At 36.5% G+C, this 16983-nt stretch overlaps 1 protein-coding gene across 8 annotated transcripts; it reads left to right on the plus strand.

The window, feature by feature from the left end:
• The first annotated feature begins 58 nt into the window (after positions 1–58).
• TERB1 (telomere repeat binding bouquet formation protein 1) lies at positions 59–16860 on the plus strand. Of its 8 annotated transcripts, none has more exons than XM_090149352.1 (19): positions 59–186; positions 288–395; positions 1181–1239; positions 2200–2310; positions 2506–2634; positions 3105–3236; positions 3711–3771; positions 3820–3959; positions 4075–4197; positions 4717–4872; positions 5867–5998; positions 6609–6734; positions 7685–7866; positions 8591–8931; positions 9739–9800; positions 10769–10861; positions 11348–11515; positions 12004–12081; positions 15296–16860. In XM_090149352.1, exons 3-19 carry the CDS (start codon positions 1194–1196, stop codon positions 15499–15501), a joined length of 2286 nt encoding a protein of 761 aa, XP_090005478.1. In that variant the 5' UTR covers positions 59–186; positions 288–395; positions 1181–1193; the 3' UTR covers positions 15502–16860. The 8 variants fall into 8 exon arrangements, with proteins under 8 accessions (XP_090005478.1, XP_090005480.1, XP_090005475.1 ...); XM_090149354.1 differs by adding an exon at positions 13344–13457 and having other exon boundaries at positions 59–395; positions 15296–15382; XM_031614950.2 differs by lacking the exon at positions 288–395 and adding an exon at positions 13344–13457 and having other exon boundaries at positions 158–186; positions 3844–3959; positions 15296–15382.
• Positions 16861–16983: the final 123 nt, after the last annotated feature.

Consider the following 16983-nt stretch of genomic DNA (forward strand, 5'->3'; position numbering starts at 1 on the left):
GCAATGCGGGCCGGGCGCCGGCTGTGGCGGGCGGGCGGGGCGGGAACGGCGCGGGGCGGGAACGGGCGGCTCTCCTCAGGCGGGAGGCGGGGCGGGGAGCGGGCGGGGCCGCCGCCGTGGCGACGGATAGCTGGGCTGAGGCGTCGGTAGCTGTGAATGGAAAGCGGGGCTGGCTGCTTTCGTCGGGTTGGCACTGATATTTCTCAGAGCCGTTGCTCTACTTCGGGAAGGATAGCTAATCTGTTGTTACGCTGGTTTTATTGCTGCTGAAAAGTTTCCACCTGCAGCTAGGCCATCGCTGAGAGCTTGGAGTCGGTGACTGCGACGCTCGCATCAGCCTCTCTTCGCGTGTGGGACTCGGAGCTTGGTTAAGGAAAATGGCGTGGTCCACCTGCGTGTGTTTGGGCTCCTGGGCGGCCGATAGCTGGGGCTGCCCTTCGGTTCATCCCAGCATGACGGGGCGCAGACTGGAATAAGCAAGAGCTGCCAACGAGCCTTGGCTGCCGTTCTGTTTCTTGGCCCGGGCGTCGCACTGACTGCTGTGCCCAGATCAGAAACGGAGCGCGCCAGGCTGATGTAGAACCAGTGCTGTGGATGTTTTCATTTCACATATTTTGTGTGTGACTTTAGTGAGCTAAGATAAAGTCTTAATGTAAGAAGTACTCAGTGCCAGGGCTCCTGCTCGTTACTGCCTTTGTTTTTGATACTAATAAAGCAGTGCAGTTTTGGTTCGGTGGCGGTAGGAAAGAGATGGATGTATTTGTGCTGGATGTCAGATGTGATTATGTAACATTATCTGGTGATCTCACTGCCTTTTGGCTGATGACAAAATTGGCAGCCTGCTGTAAGGAAAATCTGAGGAGATTTATTGCATTAAATGGCAGCCGTGGGTATATTTGTTTTAATTGTAGGTGGGTTCTTTGAGCAATTCCACACTGCCATTGTAGGTCACCAGGTTGCTGCAAAACACTGACTTTGAAAGCCATTGGCATAACAGTAGCTATAAATACTGTCCATATTAGAGCATTTCTAAAGGAAGGCTCTGCCATGAAGGCAGTATTAAACTGTGTCAGATGATAGCATAAAATTTGAAAGTTGTTAAATTTTGTATTTTTGAATAACAATAAAAAAAGTTATATGATCTCAGCAAAAAGAAAATGCCTTTTCCTTGCAATTGCAGAACAAGAGCAGGGATGCAACCAAAAATGGAAAATCAAAAGGTGCAAAAAACACAGTGTGGTAAGATACCCCAAACTGTTTTCCTTTATTATCTAAATCTGTTTTACAAGGCCTTAGTAGATTGTGACAAGACTTTCCAAGGAGGGTGAACTGTTAGAGGGAGATGTTTTTTCCTTATCAGATTTTTAAGATTCTTGCCTTGTTCAAACAATAAATAATGTTACCACAAAGTCACTTTCCTGCTAATAAGTACCCACATTTTTCTAGTATTTTAATTTTTTAAAGAAACCCACAACTGTGCAAGTGCTTCAGATATACAGTATCTGCTGCTGCCAAGTTAGTAAATAGTCATTAAACAAGTCATTACGTTATAACAAAAGTCTAAGAAACAAGTTATCATAGTCATTTATCTCCTTGGGGTTGTATGTTATTGCCCCTTTTCCCAAATGCTTTGTATTAACCTGCTAATGTAAGCACCTGAGTCAAGGTGCTACCTCTTGTGCAAGTGATTCAGTCTTCTTCAAATAAACACCAGGTAGCAAGCCTTGGCATTTAGCTTAATCCTCCTGGATTCTCTTGCTAATGCACTCAGGTCTTCATGACTCTATATATGACTCTATTATTCACTAAATATACTTAATGCAACTTGCAAGTGGAAGACATACTATTTAGTAACTTGTATCCCATTTACTAGCAATTATTGACATTTACAATAAGATAACAATGAAAGACCAGAAATATTAAAATGGGGCTGCTACTTTTATCGAAGCAGTGCTCAAATAACTAACTATGGATCATGCTCAAATCACTGTAGATAGGGATATCCATAATGGGACGTAGGTTATGCTTGCTAGGTATAGATGTATAAAAGTGTATAGTGTATAAAGTGCTTTTCTTGTGCTTTTTTTTTGTTAGATTACATATTCATGCTATGTTCTGGAGAAGTTTTACTTTAATGCTAAATGAATTTATATGAAGAAAAGATAACGCTTCACGTGAAACTCTCTTTTTTATGTTTAGATATGAAAACAGATTTGAACTTACTGCTTGAATGCCTTAAATACCAGATGGACTGCCCTTCATCCCAGAAAGAGGCTTTGATTGCTATTTATTCAATTTGTCAACAAAACAGTAAGAACCATTTTTTCCTTGGAAACAACACAATCACTTCCATTTGCAATGTATGTTAAGAAATTGGTTGTTACTGTGGGCAGAAAAAAGCATTAGCCAAAGGATGTAAGACTTTAGGAACTGTAACATCTTAATATTTTCTTTTTGCACAGTATCAAAAGTAAAATTTTAATTTTTGTTTTTTTCCTGTTGTAGGTGAAGCATGTGAATATTTACGAGAAATTGGTGGCTTGGGGTTTATAAATGATCTTGCAAAGTCAAGTGTTCATGGCATGGTGAAGGAAGCAGCTTTATTTACACTAGGAATCATAATAGAGAGTAATGGTAATAAACACTGCTTTGTGTATTTCTAAGTTGGCCATGATAATGTTATATTGTTCTTTGTCTCTTATCTTTTTGCATCAAAAATCACGTTACATAATAATTAGTTAATGTGAAAGGCAGCAAATGTGTTGCTATTTCACTGACCACCCCAAGATTTGAAGAAATAAGGTTAGGGTTAATATGTCTGTCTCTCTGGGATTTATGTAGCCAGCTTGTCTGTATGACAACAGGTAGCTCTGCTTCCTCGTTAACAAGTGTAATGACATGCAGACTGTTCCAAAGTTTGCCTGGGACTGAGATAATTTGGAACTGATGGCAGGAGGAAGCCCTGAGTCCCTTTGTAGGTCTGTTTTGACTCCACTCACCATGTATTGGATACCACTGAGCATCTATTTACTGTATTAACAAACTAATTAATGACTGTAAATAGTTTGCTTTAGGAGTTAATGGTTTTTATTTTCTGGTTTCAGTTTACTGCCAACAAACTTTGTGTACTTCTGCATTATTTGAAGACCTCATTTTATTTTTAATGAATAAGGATTCTGGCATGAACTTGAAAAGAATGTCTGTTTATGTTATCTTAGCACTGGTTTCAAATAATAGTAAGTATTTTTTCCATTATAACACACATTTTACTCACATTCCCTTTTTATGTTTTCTAATTTGTGTGATGGAAATTTGGAACACTTTGTAAGTAATGTTTTTATAAAATTGACTTATCAGGTTGCATGTAAATCAAACGTAAGAATATAGAATCATTTAGCTTGGGAGAGGTCATCAATGTAAGTAAAATAAATCTAAGTAAATTGTTGCTTACTGGGGTTTCCTTAAATAGGAAAAAATATTGTAGTTCTAACAAATTGATTATAGTTTGTAAAACAAACAAAAAAAACTCAAACCAGTCGTTTCTGACAATGTGTAGAAAAAGTTAAGCATAGAATAGAAATGTATTTGCCAAAGTTTGTGTGATCCTCTGTTGAGGGGAGGGTTATATATGCTTAGGGAATGGAAAATTTAAACACAAGTTAGACTTGGCGCTAAGATTTTGTTGCACTCTGCTATGTGATCACTTTCAGAACTTGGCCAAACCTACGTCAGAGAAACAGGCTGCATTAATCTGCTGCTGCAGTTATTCAGGTAAACAAACGGCTACTGTTAAAGCAGAAAAAGTAATAGAGTATTTAGGACTTGCTTTGTTTTCTTAAACAGAACAACTCTTTCCACACCTGAGCTGAATCTGTCAGATGAAAATATAAATAGCTGCTACCAGCTGTGGTCTTCGGTCTGTAGTACTCTCTGTGCCTGTGTTAACAATCCTCAGAATGGTAAGTGCTGCTGTTTAAAAACTGTGGTAAATTGTAAGTTTTGTTCTCATTTTTACTCTCAGCTGAAATTTCACATTATGCTTGGATTTGAGGTTATTTGTTTTTACTTTCCCAGAAGCTAATCAAAAGATTTGCTGTTCAGTCTTTCCGCATGCAAAAGAGTGGCTAGAAAGTTGCATGGAGCCTGAGATAGTTCGTCCTATTTGTTCATTTGTTGGCCTCACGGTTGCAAATAACTGTAAGATAAAACTTTAAACAGTTTTTATTTTGTGCGCTTCATTCAATACTTAAATGTTTAATTCTCTATTTTTGTCAATCTCTGCAAGTTCATTTTCTGCTCTTACAACTATTACACTGGAAACTAGATTCTGTTGTTTTTTCTTACACTGCACTGGGTGCCTAAGAATGCAAACGGCCTCATTGGTTACGATTTAGAGAGGTCAGTAAAAACAATTTGTGAAACTTATTTTACAAATATGAGTGATTACTGCATCTTGAAAAGAATGTAGGTGGAACTTGGGCATAATGTTTACCATTTGTATGTACATGTTTCATGTTAGGGCGATTTTTGCATTTCTCAGGACGAACATAAATCCAACTTCAGTTCTTTTATGCGGGTATAAATGATTAAAAAGTGCATGGAAAAATAGGGATGGTCTAAGAATAAGAAAATTCTAAGCATTTAAGAAAATGCTAAAACAATTTGATACAATTTGAGATTTGTAGTATTTAAGACTTTTTTTCTTTTCTTACTAAGCCCCTGTGCAGAAATATTTTGTTTCTGTTGGAGGATTGGACACCTTAGCTCAAGTCCTCATCAAGCTGATGCATGATGATTCCTGTCTGAGTCACTCTAGCACAAAACTTGCAATAGTAGTAACAAAGACTCTGGACGCCTGCATTGCTAATGACTGTGAGTGAAAAGACTGCCACTTTCATACCTGATAATTCTAAAATTGTCTAGTTTGGTGAGAATGTGGTATGAATGGATATGAAAGGCAATTAAGTCAAGTATATCCAAATCCAGTTTGTATTGCAGAACCTATCAAATTCAAGTTCCTAGTGGGAATGGTTCTGTTAATCTGAGGTGGGATAGTGAAATAAACACTGGAAAACTTATACTGAGAACAAAATTAAATTGCTGGTGCTAGTTTTCTGTAAGTTGAACTGAAAACTGGAAATATGGTAACCTTGGATCCTGGAGTTAGAGCTGTGCTTCTGCAGGCCTGTGTCTGTACTAACAAGCTGTGCAAGCTCAAACATGGAGCTACGTAAATGAGAAATGTGAATATAGTTCCTGTTGTGTCTGCAAAGCATTGTTACTTTATTGTCTGGATGGTGATAGCTCAATGAGGTCTTTGTGTATTCCATCTGAGTTGTGTTGGCCATGATTAGTGTATTTCATGCTTCTAACTCAAGTTTCAGAGACCTTGAGAGAATATACCTGCACCTGGTTTTGAGCCTAGACTGGTACGTGACTGGATTAGGTTTCAGCATGCATATGCTAGCAGTGCTGTTTCAGCAAGGTTTTCCCTCTTTACCAGAAACACTCCTAGCTCCTTTTGTAGCAGTTCGGTTTTGGAACCAGTGAAGGATGTGGAAAAACTCAGCAGAGGTGTACAAAACTTGCACATTGCAAATGATTTGTCAGATCTACCACATCTCTACAGAGTGCAATTCAGAGAAAAGAGCAGTGCTGGTTATGAGGGATAGCACACGTGGAATTACTGCACCAGTAGAGATGTGATAATTTAAACTATTGAAATGAAAGTGAGACAGAAGTGGGACTGCTCAGTTCCAAGGCTCTTGGAGGTCTGCTGACAGTTCCTTTAAACACCATATTTGAATGCTGCCTGTTTATTTATTATCTGATAGATTTGTCTCTTGAATTATTTTCAACATGATAGCTGCCATGACTGTTGTTTTGGTGAAGTATCACACTGTGTCAGAACTGCTGAACCTACTGTCTAATGACACTCTGGATACGGGGGAAAAAATGAGCATTATTCTAACAATTGGACACTGTACTGAAGTCTGTGGTAAGATTTTTTTAACATATTTTTACTGAATTCTCATACACTAGCTACTTTAATGGTATCATTTCATCAAATTTGGTAACCTGAGGGGATATTCTATTAAATAATGTAATTTAATATTCAGAAAAGTTTATTTCCATCTCTAAACCTTAAGACCTGTTAACACATAGTATCTTCAAGGGTTTAAGAAAAGTAAGCTATTACACAAGAATTCAGAACTGGCTTTAGGGATCACAGGGTAAAACTCATCTGAAAAATTCTACAATTCATTCATTCAGACCAGAGGTCAAGAAATACAAAGCATAATTCAAATATTTTAGACTATAGATAAATGGGTACAAATGTCTGCTGTGTGATTTGGCTTAGTCCTCCTTCATGTTTCTTACAGCAGTTTTGAACTGTGGTCAAATCATCCTGTGTGATCTAGAGTGCTTCTGTTGCAGCCTGGTAATAGGGTCATTGCAGCACGCTTGTATTCTTATTAAGAATTTTTACAATTTTTTCTTTTAGAATTTCCCTGGAGGTTATTGGTTTTAGTTTCTAAAACTACTTGTTAGATTAAGCATGTGTGAGGTTGGAACTAACTGATTTTCATTATAACTTCCTATTTTAGAAGAAAACCAGTGTGAACTGCTCGAGAACAATGGTCTTCCACTTATGATTCAGGTACTAACTGAGTCTCAAGATGAGGAACTACACAAGGCTGCTACTTTTGTGCTGCAGAACTGCAAGCAAATGAGTAAGCTTACTGTTAGTGCTTGAGAAAATTAGAGATGATTGCAGTATTTAAGTTCTCTCAGCTTTCTAGATCATTTTAAGTGTAAAAGCTTTGTGATTCTTTGTACTTAAAGATACTTATTTTCTGCATGAAAGTTGTATATTGCCACCATAGAATGATAATGGTACTTAGGCAGAAAAAGTAAAAATTTCAACAGTGTTGCAATAATGCATTTGTGTAACCCATATATGTAGGTCCTGTCCATAACATTTTCCATCTCTACCTGATGTGCATAATATTATGATTTCACACAGAATAGAATACTAATTTGGTGTATTTAGGGACTAAACCAGTGGATGATCAGGCCTGTAATCAAAGCTACAATTGTCATATTTTAAAATGTTATTAATTTTTAAAGCAGGTTATATTTTTGGTCATCCTGATAATTTTTTTAATTAACTGTGTAATACTGCCAATGAAATAGAGACGTACCTGTTCCTTAATTCACTGAGTAGTGAAGGTATTATGCAGTACTAGTTAATTAAAAAAGCATGTATTTTGCACTAAAAGCATATCTGAGAGTTTGGTTTAAATGCAAAACTGAGGGGATATGGTGCTTTCCACTGTCTGTCACTATGGAGTATTTTTTCTTCCTTTAAGCCGTGTGAGAAAAGGAACCGTTGAGTTAGGAATAAATCCATGATAAAGTGATACCTTAGAGGCAGCATCATTGCTACAGCTTAACTGCAAGTTCAGTGACTGCCCAACTGAAACACTGCACTTGCCTCTTGTAACTGCAGTTTGTCTTTGAAGTGTATTAATGTGTGTGTATAAATGTAGATTAACAGCAGGATCTATTTTGCATTGGAAATTACTGAGGGACCTGACCCTCAGAATACTAAAATATAATAAAAACTATAGGTATTCAGTGGTAAAATTTAGAATGTTACTTCTATTTTTGTTTTATACAGCTGAACAATTGTCCTTGAAAATAAATGAGAAGTCCCTAAGTGTGAAAAATGCAGAAGAGCTGGAGGTGGACACGCAAATCAGAGAAAGAAGTCAACGAAACTACTGGAAGAAAGCAAAAGACATTCTGCACAGAATAAACTTGATTGAAAAAGAACATGATGAGATTAGCATGTTCATGAAGGTAGGGTAGAATTACACAGATTTTGAGTCTAAGGAGCTATAGGAAATAAGCCATTAAGATAATTTCATTGTGAGCTAGGAAATGAAAGAAAACATTGAATGTATGAGAAACTACGACCTTCAGCTTTTGCTGTTATTGCACATAATGCATGCTTAAAAATACAAACTTGTAAGTGCAGTACAATCAGGAAATGCAAGTATTTGTATTCTTATGAGCTATTTTAGTTGATTGTAAAATCAGATTTTCTATAAAGTTGAGATCATTTAGGTTGGAAAAGCAACAGCTTGATTTTCTTTAATTGCTGATCATTTTTATTTGTAATCTTAATATTTGCATGCTTGAAATGCCCATGATTGTACTGCTGTGACAGGATTGCTAATGGCCAAATGTGAACACAGAATATGGTATTGTTATTCCATATTTTCTTTGTGCCATGTAACTAGATGGTATCTCTGATTGTGGAGTAGCGATTTTTGCATTACTTAACTGGATGTTGGGGTAATCTTAAACTTTTCAAGTGATGTGTATTAGTAGCAAATACATTATTTCAGCCTGGAACTATGGCTTAATAACTGCCCTTCAACTCTTTTGGCAGCTGTACTGTTTTGTTGGCTCTCAATCAGTCGGGAGTTAAACTGGTCTATTCTAGTTAATCTTGCTAATAGGTTTATTTAGCATTTTTAATAGAGCTTGTTTAGTCATTAAAAAATGCTTTTTAATAAAGGAAGGAGCAGAAGGAAGACTGTTTGACAGGAGTTCAGAAGCCAGTATTGAAGCATCAAAATCCCATGAAGTGAATCCCAGTGATACAAAAGCACGTATAGAAAGAACATGCAAAGAATTATGTGGTCCACAGTTAACTTATAAGTTGGATGATCAAGTTCTTGCTCTAGCTGTAAATTCTTCTGCGCTGACTGTGAATCCAGTAAATGCTTCTGCTAGAAAAAGTAAACAGAGTGATATTCCACATTCAGCTTATGAGATGCAGTCAGGCACTGCAACTCAAAGTCATAGTGTAAATGAAAAAACAGCTTGTGAAAAAAGTCAGTCCCTTCTTCAGGTAAGGTAGGTATCTTGTATTGAAGCAAATTTAATAAGTTGCTCTTTATTATGATTGCCTAATTGAACGTCAGCCTTTTCAATTACTGTTAACTAGCTTTGTCTTTTGCTACAAGTGGAAAGCTGAAAATGTTTGTTGTCCAGCAGGAAAATATTCTATGCAAGTATTTTTGACATCAGAAACCAAAGATTATAGAGTCTGTAGCACCATCATCTGTAAAGTCCTTTTTTCTCTTAATGATAGGATTGTGATGTGAGTATGGAGGGCCTGTGACAGACCACATTCTAATAATGCCTTAATCGTGAAGAAGGTGAAGCATCCATAGATTGTGGCCTTCAAATTCTCACTGACTAGATGAGAAATTGACCTGTTGGTGTGGATGAAACCAAAATACTTCTGTATTGCGCACTTACAAGGAGACCAGCAGTTATAGAACAGTTCTGCAAGAATTTGCATTTCAATGTCTATGAATTAGGAAGAAAACTTTGTTTTTCTTATGCTTCTCTTCCTTCCTTGCTCTGCTAAGTGGGAAGAAAAAGATGTTTACAGTTGTTTTGCTGTTCTCTTGCTTTGCCCACTTGTCTCACAAAATGCTTGTTTTCCTGTTTTCCTTCTCATGGTCATCTTTCTTACTGATAAAGAAAAAATTAATTACAATCTGCATGCTTCTTGCTACGTAACTTGGGATAAATGGAATAGGTAATAGAATTTTTTTTAGAATTTTCTTTGATTTTTGTTTTGTCTCTGGAATTGGTGTATTAATGTACAGTTAAATGTGTGTTAAAATTTGTTCACATTGTTAATCTTTCTAGGAAAGGCTTACTTCAACAACCAGTGAAGACTATTAAACATATGAAATGGGCAAGCACATCAGGTACAAGTAGCTAAACGAACTCTTATTTTTAGATAGTTTTGTTCTTAATTAACTTTTAATGCTTTTATCACTACTTTTTATCAGGTATAAAATAGATGACAAAATATGTACATTCTGTAACTGTTTGAATAATTTTGGAATTTTATATTGTACACAATTTTACTAGGAAAATTTGTTCTGCTTATAATACATTTTTTTTCCTTTTTTAACTACTCGAATGTCTTACAGATAAACACTTAAAGTCTGAATGCAATCTATACTGAAAAGTATAAGCCCTTAATAGAAAATGTGCAGGGGAACTGCTTTTGTACTGTGTTTGTAAGAGCAAGGATAGAACCTACCTGAGTGAGTGATTTCTGCCTGAAGCTATCTGTGTTGAATGCTTGTAGATGGTTGTAGGATGAGGTTTTTCAGATTTGCATTGATCTTCTTTCTCTGGGGTATTTATTTCAGAATTAGGATCCGGTCAGTCAAATCTTTACGCATAAAGTAGTTCACTATTAATTTATAAAACCATTCATTAGTTTACTGTTTGTCAGAATGGTAGCTTTACAAGGGTCCAAGCTGATCTCCACATACAATTATTTAGATAGAAAATAAGTATTATTCCAGTACATCACATTTTGAGCATCTGATTTTAAATATTGATATTGTTCATATGACTTCATTAAGCAGTGTAAGTTTACAAGGCTATTTTGGTCTGTTCAAGTTGAAACAACATGCTTCATTAGGAAAGTGAATTAAAGTAAGCATTGAATTAAATGAAATTGTTCTGGATGTACAACAGTGTCAATATGATCCTTTTAACTTCAGCAATTTCTGTTCAAGTTTTCTGCTATTATGCCAATTAAACTTTCTTGGTAATCTACTAATAGAAAATACAACTGAATGTTGGTATGCTCACGTGTGATTTCCACGGAAAAAGATAGCTTGCATTTTCTTCCTAATGTTTTTTCTTCCTACTTCAGACCAACATTCATTCTACTCAGACATAACCAAGGAAGAAAAAAGTAATTTGATTATAAATGCATCCCTTAAAATGACAGACTTCATGTGTTTAGGTAAGTGTCTCAGGTCTTTCTTTGCTAAGTTCAGAAAAGAAGAATTAAAGAACCAGCAATTCAGCAAGTAAACTTGGCATTATAGAAATTACTTATTCTGTAATTTTTATCTGCTTCCTTTCTTTTTTCTGCATTTAAAATAAAACAAATGTTGACATAGAGCTAACCTATTCCAATTTTGTTTAATGTGTCTTTTGTCTTTCCTCAGGCTTAAAAGAACATATTGTAGCTACAAGAATACTTAGGAGCAGCTGTTTTCTTCTTTTCCTCTTGGAAAGAAGCAGGGAAAAAATGGAGCCCTGTTCAATTTGCTTTTGTATTCATCTAGCTAAGCCTCTAACTATTATGCAGTTCTTTTTTTCCTGCCTTACTGGTGTTGAGTACAGACAATTTTGAGATGGGTAATGAAAACTTGGAGGTTAATTGTAGATCATAGTCAGCAAAATTCTGGTTTTTACAATGACTACCATCCCTATTTTTTTCCAGGTTGTACAACAACAGGACTGTCTTACAATAGCAGAACTTTTAGTAGGATGTTGCAGACTTGTCCATACCTGTGTGGCCGTCACAGAGTCATTCTGGAAGCTGAAGAGAGATATAAAAAGAAACTTCAGAAATCATCTGGCTCTAACAAAGGACATGCAGCTTATGAGAGTAATTATTTTGTTGATTTGTTTTTTACTAACTCTCCTAATCCTTTTAAACTACATTTTGAGTTCTGGACTTGTTTGGCCTGATTCTGATCATCCTACTCTTGTAAGCTCACTTGTTTTATATGATTTACCACTAATTTGTGCTAAATGAGGTTGGAGCTAGTCACTTGTGTTTTGAATTGGTGTACTTGAATCTTGTACTTGAAGCCATGGTGAATCTTCATTGCAAGCAATGCTGTCTTGTTTGCCAGAGTTTGTCAAATATTAATAGAAGAGAGTATATGAAGCTGAAATAAAAGTGAATGGATGAACCTTGTAAGAAGCTTGTTTCATTCCAGTATAAACTGCCAAAGGATGTAAGAGGCCTATAATTGTTAATCATAATTATAATTAAAAATGCATCTGATTTTATGGTTTGAAAGAGGCATTTAAAAAAAAAAACAAAAGTTTTTTGGCATTTTTAATGGTGTTCATTTGATTCATTTCTAGAAATAGTGCTGACTCCAGTGAAGAAAGGAAAACTGCTAGTAGAGACATCTTTAAAGAGCAAACAGGATAATTTCCAAAGTAAGGCCTTAACTTGGAAGTTAGTGCAAAAACCACTTATTGTCTGAATAATTCTCTTCCAGGGCTTCACCACAAGAGCTTGTGGATAGGAGTTATAATCAAGTTCTGTGGATTCTGTCAAAAATCTGTCAGACAATGTGCATTCTATAATTGTGAAACTATTACACTACTTCACAATTAAGTTTTCTGATACATTGCTGAATCCTGGTAGGATTACTTTTGTGCCACCTGCTGTTTTTTGTTTTGTTTTGGTGTTTAAGATGTAGAAAAGGCAGTAGATCAGAGCACAGTGCATCTGTCTGTTCTTGGATTCAACATAATTCTGTTATACCATTATAGCAGTGTTATCATATAATACCTGCTTTTGTTCCTGCTTGGTTTTTTGACAGGCACTTGAGTTTCTATGTGCTAAATAGCTAGATGTGTAAGACTTCAATTATACAACAATACCGGAACAAGTATCAAAAAAGTATCAGAAAATTATCAGAAAATTAAGTAAATAAGGTATTTTTTACCTCTCCTGCATTACGAGGGGTGGGGGTAAGATAGAAAAGTGAGGGTAAGTTCCATGAGTTGCCCCTTTAAAAAAAACCAAAACAACAAAAACTGGTTATCTTGATAATGCATAACAACTGTTCATTTGTAAATAGTGGAGTATGTGTCCTTTAAAATTTTCTATAGCATAGTGAAAAGTAAGTTTTGTTAACTCTCTTCATTACTCTGCAGATGCATATATTATACATAACTTACAAGGAATTTTCTTTAGAATCAGGTGATTCTGGGTACATCCTGCAGAGATTTGACTACAATCATGAAATATGTTCATAGAGGACTAACCAGTACTGTCTCTTAGGATCAATGACTGGAAGTTCTAACATAAGCTAAAGCAGCTCTCTAAATCAGTACTTAAATTTTTGAACATGTTACTTTAAAAGAAACCAAACATTCCCATTTTGAAAAAATCATCCCACCCATCAGGAATTTATTTTTAGTGATCTCTTTCCAAAACTTCTGTTTACTTCATTATTTAATTTCTGGTAATGGCTAGTGGATGACTTATTTTTTTTAAATCAGATTCAAAAGCAACTAATTCTAGCAATTAAACATTTTCTGAAGTTAACTGGGTTCTTCAGTCTTTCCTCAAAAACCAGATGGTAGTATGGCTCAGAAGATACCGTAAGTTTTAGTTCCTGAAATGTTACCTGTGTTTTGCTGCTTTGTTTTTTTGAAAGTAAAATACATCATGTTTTGTTGTTTTTAAGGTATTCTTTTGACTCCAATTAGAAAAAGTAAACCCAATGCTTTGAAAAGATATGAACATAATAAAAATACCCAGTTAACTGAAGAATATAACTTGCAACCAACATATGAAAAATGTGAGTATCACCAGAAAATTAGTTCTGTAACAAGCATAACTGAAAGACCAGGTTTTACCTTTTAGTTCAGGGCATTGAAAAAAGTGTCCGTGCTTGCTGCTGGAGACAAATAGCTGAGGATTTTAATAGACATTCTCGTAGCTTCGATCATAAGATTACTTAAGTTTATTTTCAGTTAAATCCTATTGTCTGCTAGTTGCTTCCAGTACCTAACTAATTCAGACATGTTAATGCCAATATTGAGAAAAAGATCTAATGAGAAATAGATATTAGTAATAAGGCAGCATGTGCATATTCATGTTCATTAGAAGAAATGTTCCTTCCCAGCACTAGAGTCAGTCTTACAGTAGAGTTGAGTTCAGTTCAAAGTAACTGAGGTTTGGTCTTGTTCACAGTTTCATAGCTTTCCAAAAAAGACAAGATGCAAACTTGAAGAGAAAGTGTGAAAGAAATGTGCAGCCAGAAATGCCAAAAAAGAAAAATTGTTAACAGGTTAAAAGAAAATGGTTTACATTCACTTGATGAAGATGAGGTTACCTGCGTGCAGCCTTAGACACTTGTCTTTATATTTGTAAAATCACTGAAAACTGTGTAATTCCATTTGAAGTCACGTTTAACAGAAGCCCAGTACCTAAGTGAACCATATTAAATACAGATCTTACCCTGCTGATTCTACTGCAGTTATAGTGGCGTATCCCTGAAACAAGTTAACTGTTTTTTTTATTGTTAGTTACTTTCAAATAATGGAAATGCAAGTATACTTATGTCCTGAGCTTGTGAAAGTTGGCACAGTATAGAAATGGTACATACCTAAAAGAAATAGCTGTACTGACTGGAAAACAAATACTGAGAGTAAGTTATGTAAGCACAACAAAAATACAATATTTTTCTGTTGACATTTACCTTTATTTCAGTAAATGGGTGACAGTGAAGAAACAGCTGAACGTAACATGTTTGAAAAATGTCATTGTATTGACTGTTTGTTTGCTGGCAACACAATCTCAAATAGTTCTGAACAATAATGCATTACTTCTGTATGTGAAATCTATGTAAGTTGACATAATTTTTAATTACACCAAGATAAATACAGAACAGTGAGAAATGTTACCTGGATATAAACACGAGCTTTAAACAAGAGAAGAACCTGAAAAAATTTCACAGATGAAGAAATTAATGATCTTTTAAAGAGAATAAAATACATGGGTAATCACTGGAATTTAATTTTTTGTGGTGCTATCCATCTCAGAAAGGATTGACAAATGTTAATCTTTCTGAGAAAAACAACAGGTTACAGGTAAATGTCAAACTTTCTGCAAATCAGATGTACTTACGTGTCATTTTTTTTTTTTGAGCTTTTGTCCCTGATTTGCCTTGCAAAGAAATGTGGGATGAAGAATTGGCAACCTGTGGGCTGATCTTTGTGTCATTTCAATGCTGTGCACGCTGAGTTATGAACGGCCTCTGATATAATCTAATCAGTTTTCTCACTAATAGAGAACTGAACTGGGAAGCACTAGAGTGGCACCTGATAGGGTACAAAGTTTCAGCTGAGGGCTGAATTAATACCCATGTTTGCTAGGAAGAGGATATGTTCTTGGTTCAGTCAGTTGGTGAAGGTCTGTGAGATGTTCTGTTGCAGCTTTTGCTTTGTTTTGTGTGTGCTCCTTACACAGAGGTGTGGTCTATGGATGGAGTAGGTAATATTTCTGCTGTACTCTCAGTAAATGTGTGTGTGTGGGGGTTAGTGATTGACAGCCATTTATACTCAAATCTTTTCTAAAATTGTACTGTGTTTTGTGACAATGGTTGTCTTGATATTTTTATCTCCCATCTTGCAGAAACAAGAAAAGCAAGGACCGTCATCAGAGTCTTTCAAGAGAATTTTGGATTTTTATGCATGAAGTTGAAGAACAGCATTATTAACAGTGAGGTACAGTCACAACAATTCCAACTTCTAGAGAATTTAGATGAGTTTGGACTTGTGTTTTGTACTGCTAACATTCATAACAAATTGTTATGCTTTGCAGATTCAGTTAAATTGTAAGTTTTTATAAATAATGCCAATAAAGCCTTTACCAGTAAAAGTTACTTTTAGTTTTCAGAAATGTAAACTTCTTTGAAAAGTTTTGATTGTGACAATTAATTGGGCTTTGAGCATTTCTAGTTTGCTTCATCCTATTTGCAAGAAAAGGCTTATTGCCAGAAGCTGGTAAGAAGCAATGTTCTGACTTCCTTCTTCTTCATCAGTGAAATTAGCAGCTGAAAGACTTTGTCATGGGTTTTGGTGTGTGTGGGGAAAAATAGGATACACTATTAAACATGTAGGAGAGATGCAGCCAGGTCAGCAATTCAAATTAATGTTAGCAGAAATGCTTGGGTGACTGCAGAGGTGATAAAAACCTTTCTAACGATATCAAGACATTTATGATGCTAGTAAGTACTGAATTGGAGAATGCAATTTGTTGGAAATACTCAGAAATCTACGTACTAGTGGAATTTCTGGTCACAAAATTGGGTACTTCCAGAGAGGACAGTGGTAGAACAATCTTTTATATTCTTATATCCTGTCTCACACAAAATTATTTGCAAACGTCTATGACAGAAAATACCGAATGTATGTTTGAAAACTGCTGAGTATAGTGGATGAAACTTGAATGGGTACAAGTAAATGGTAATACAGAGCTTGTGCAAATGGCAGAACTTACAGATGGAACACTTAGTATGTGGTTCATCTGCAGTATTTCTTGACTAGTATGAATGACTTGGATGAGAGTTGTGGACCTACATGAAATACTGCAGCTGTGAATGATACACAGTGTCTACTGGAAAATCTGATTTCATTTTATGGTGGAATTTCTTTGCTTCTTGTTCATGTTAGTGAGCAGAACCACTGTTTCTGTTAAGTTCATAATATTTGCTTAATCTTTAGGGGAAGCATTAGTGCCTCATTTTTCTTTTTTTACCATCATAGCCTTATCTGAATTCTGATTGTTAGTTTAGAACGGCAAAGATTTAGTTACTTTGCTGTAGGCTTCCACAATGATGTAGCTTAAGTGCTTAAAAACAAGCAAGAATAATCTGAAGTGGAAGCATCAGATGACGCTAATACAGTAAATAGGTCTTTTAATGCTTTTCGTCTTTGGCACTTCCCTTTTCTTGCTCAAATACTCAAGCAACTGTAAAAATGCCTGGAGTCTGTCTCATCCATCCTCTTTACTCGCGGTGTGTGAGAAGGGGGCTGTGAACGTTCCCTTAGGTCGCAGTGAGTCCCGTTCTAGAACGCACCACTTCCTCCCCGCTCTCTCCGTGCCGCACAGCGGGTTCGCCCTCCTGCAGCGCGGGCGGAGCGGAGCCGCGCCGTGCCCGCCGCCAGCAGGGGGCGCTGCCGTGCCGGCACCGCCCAGAGCGGGGGGCGCTGCCGGGGCTGCCCGGGCGCCGCCTGATCGGAACGCGGCGCGGCTGCGAGCGGCTGACGGCCGCCAGGGGCGGGGCGCGGCGGGGCGGCGGCGAACGGCGGCGGGGCCGG

The sequence above is a fragment of the Phasianus colchicus genome, chromosome 13 (assembly GCF_987193195.1).
Source record: "Phasianus colchicus chromosome 13, bPhaCol1.hap1.1, whole genome shotgun sequence".
Lineage (NCBI taxonomy): Eukaryota > Metazoa > Chordata > Aves > Galliformes > Phasianidae > Phasianus > Phasianus colchicus.

Bases quoted from the DNA above. Each gene is read 5' to 3' on its own strand.
- TERB1 (XM_090149349.1), top strand. From the start codon at position 1,194: ATGCAACCAAAAATGGAAAATCAAAAGGTGCAAAAAACACAGTGTG. The intron at 3,960-4,074 runs GTAAGTGCTGCT...TTACTTTCCCAG, and splicing joins TGTTAACAATCCTCAGAATG to AAGCTAATCAAAAGATTTGC. The intron at 4,198-4,716 runs GTAAGATAAAAC...TTTCTTACTAAG, and splicing joins CCTCACGGTTGCAAATAACT to CCCCTGTGCAGAAATATTTT.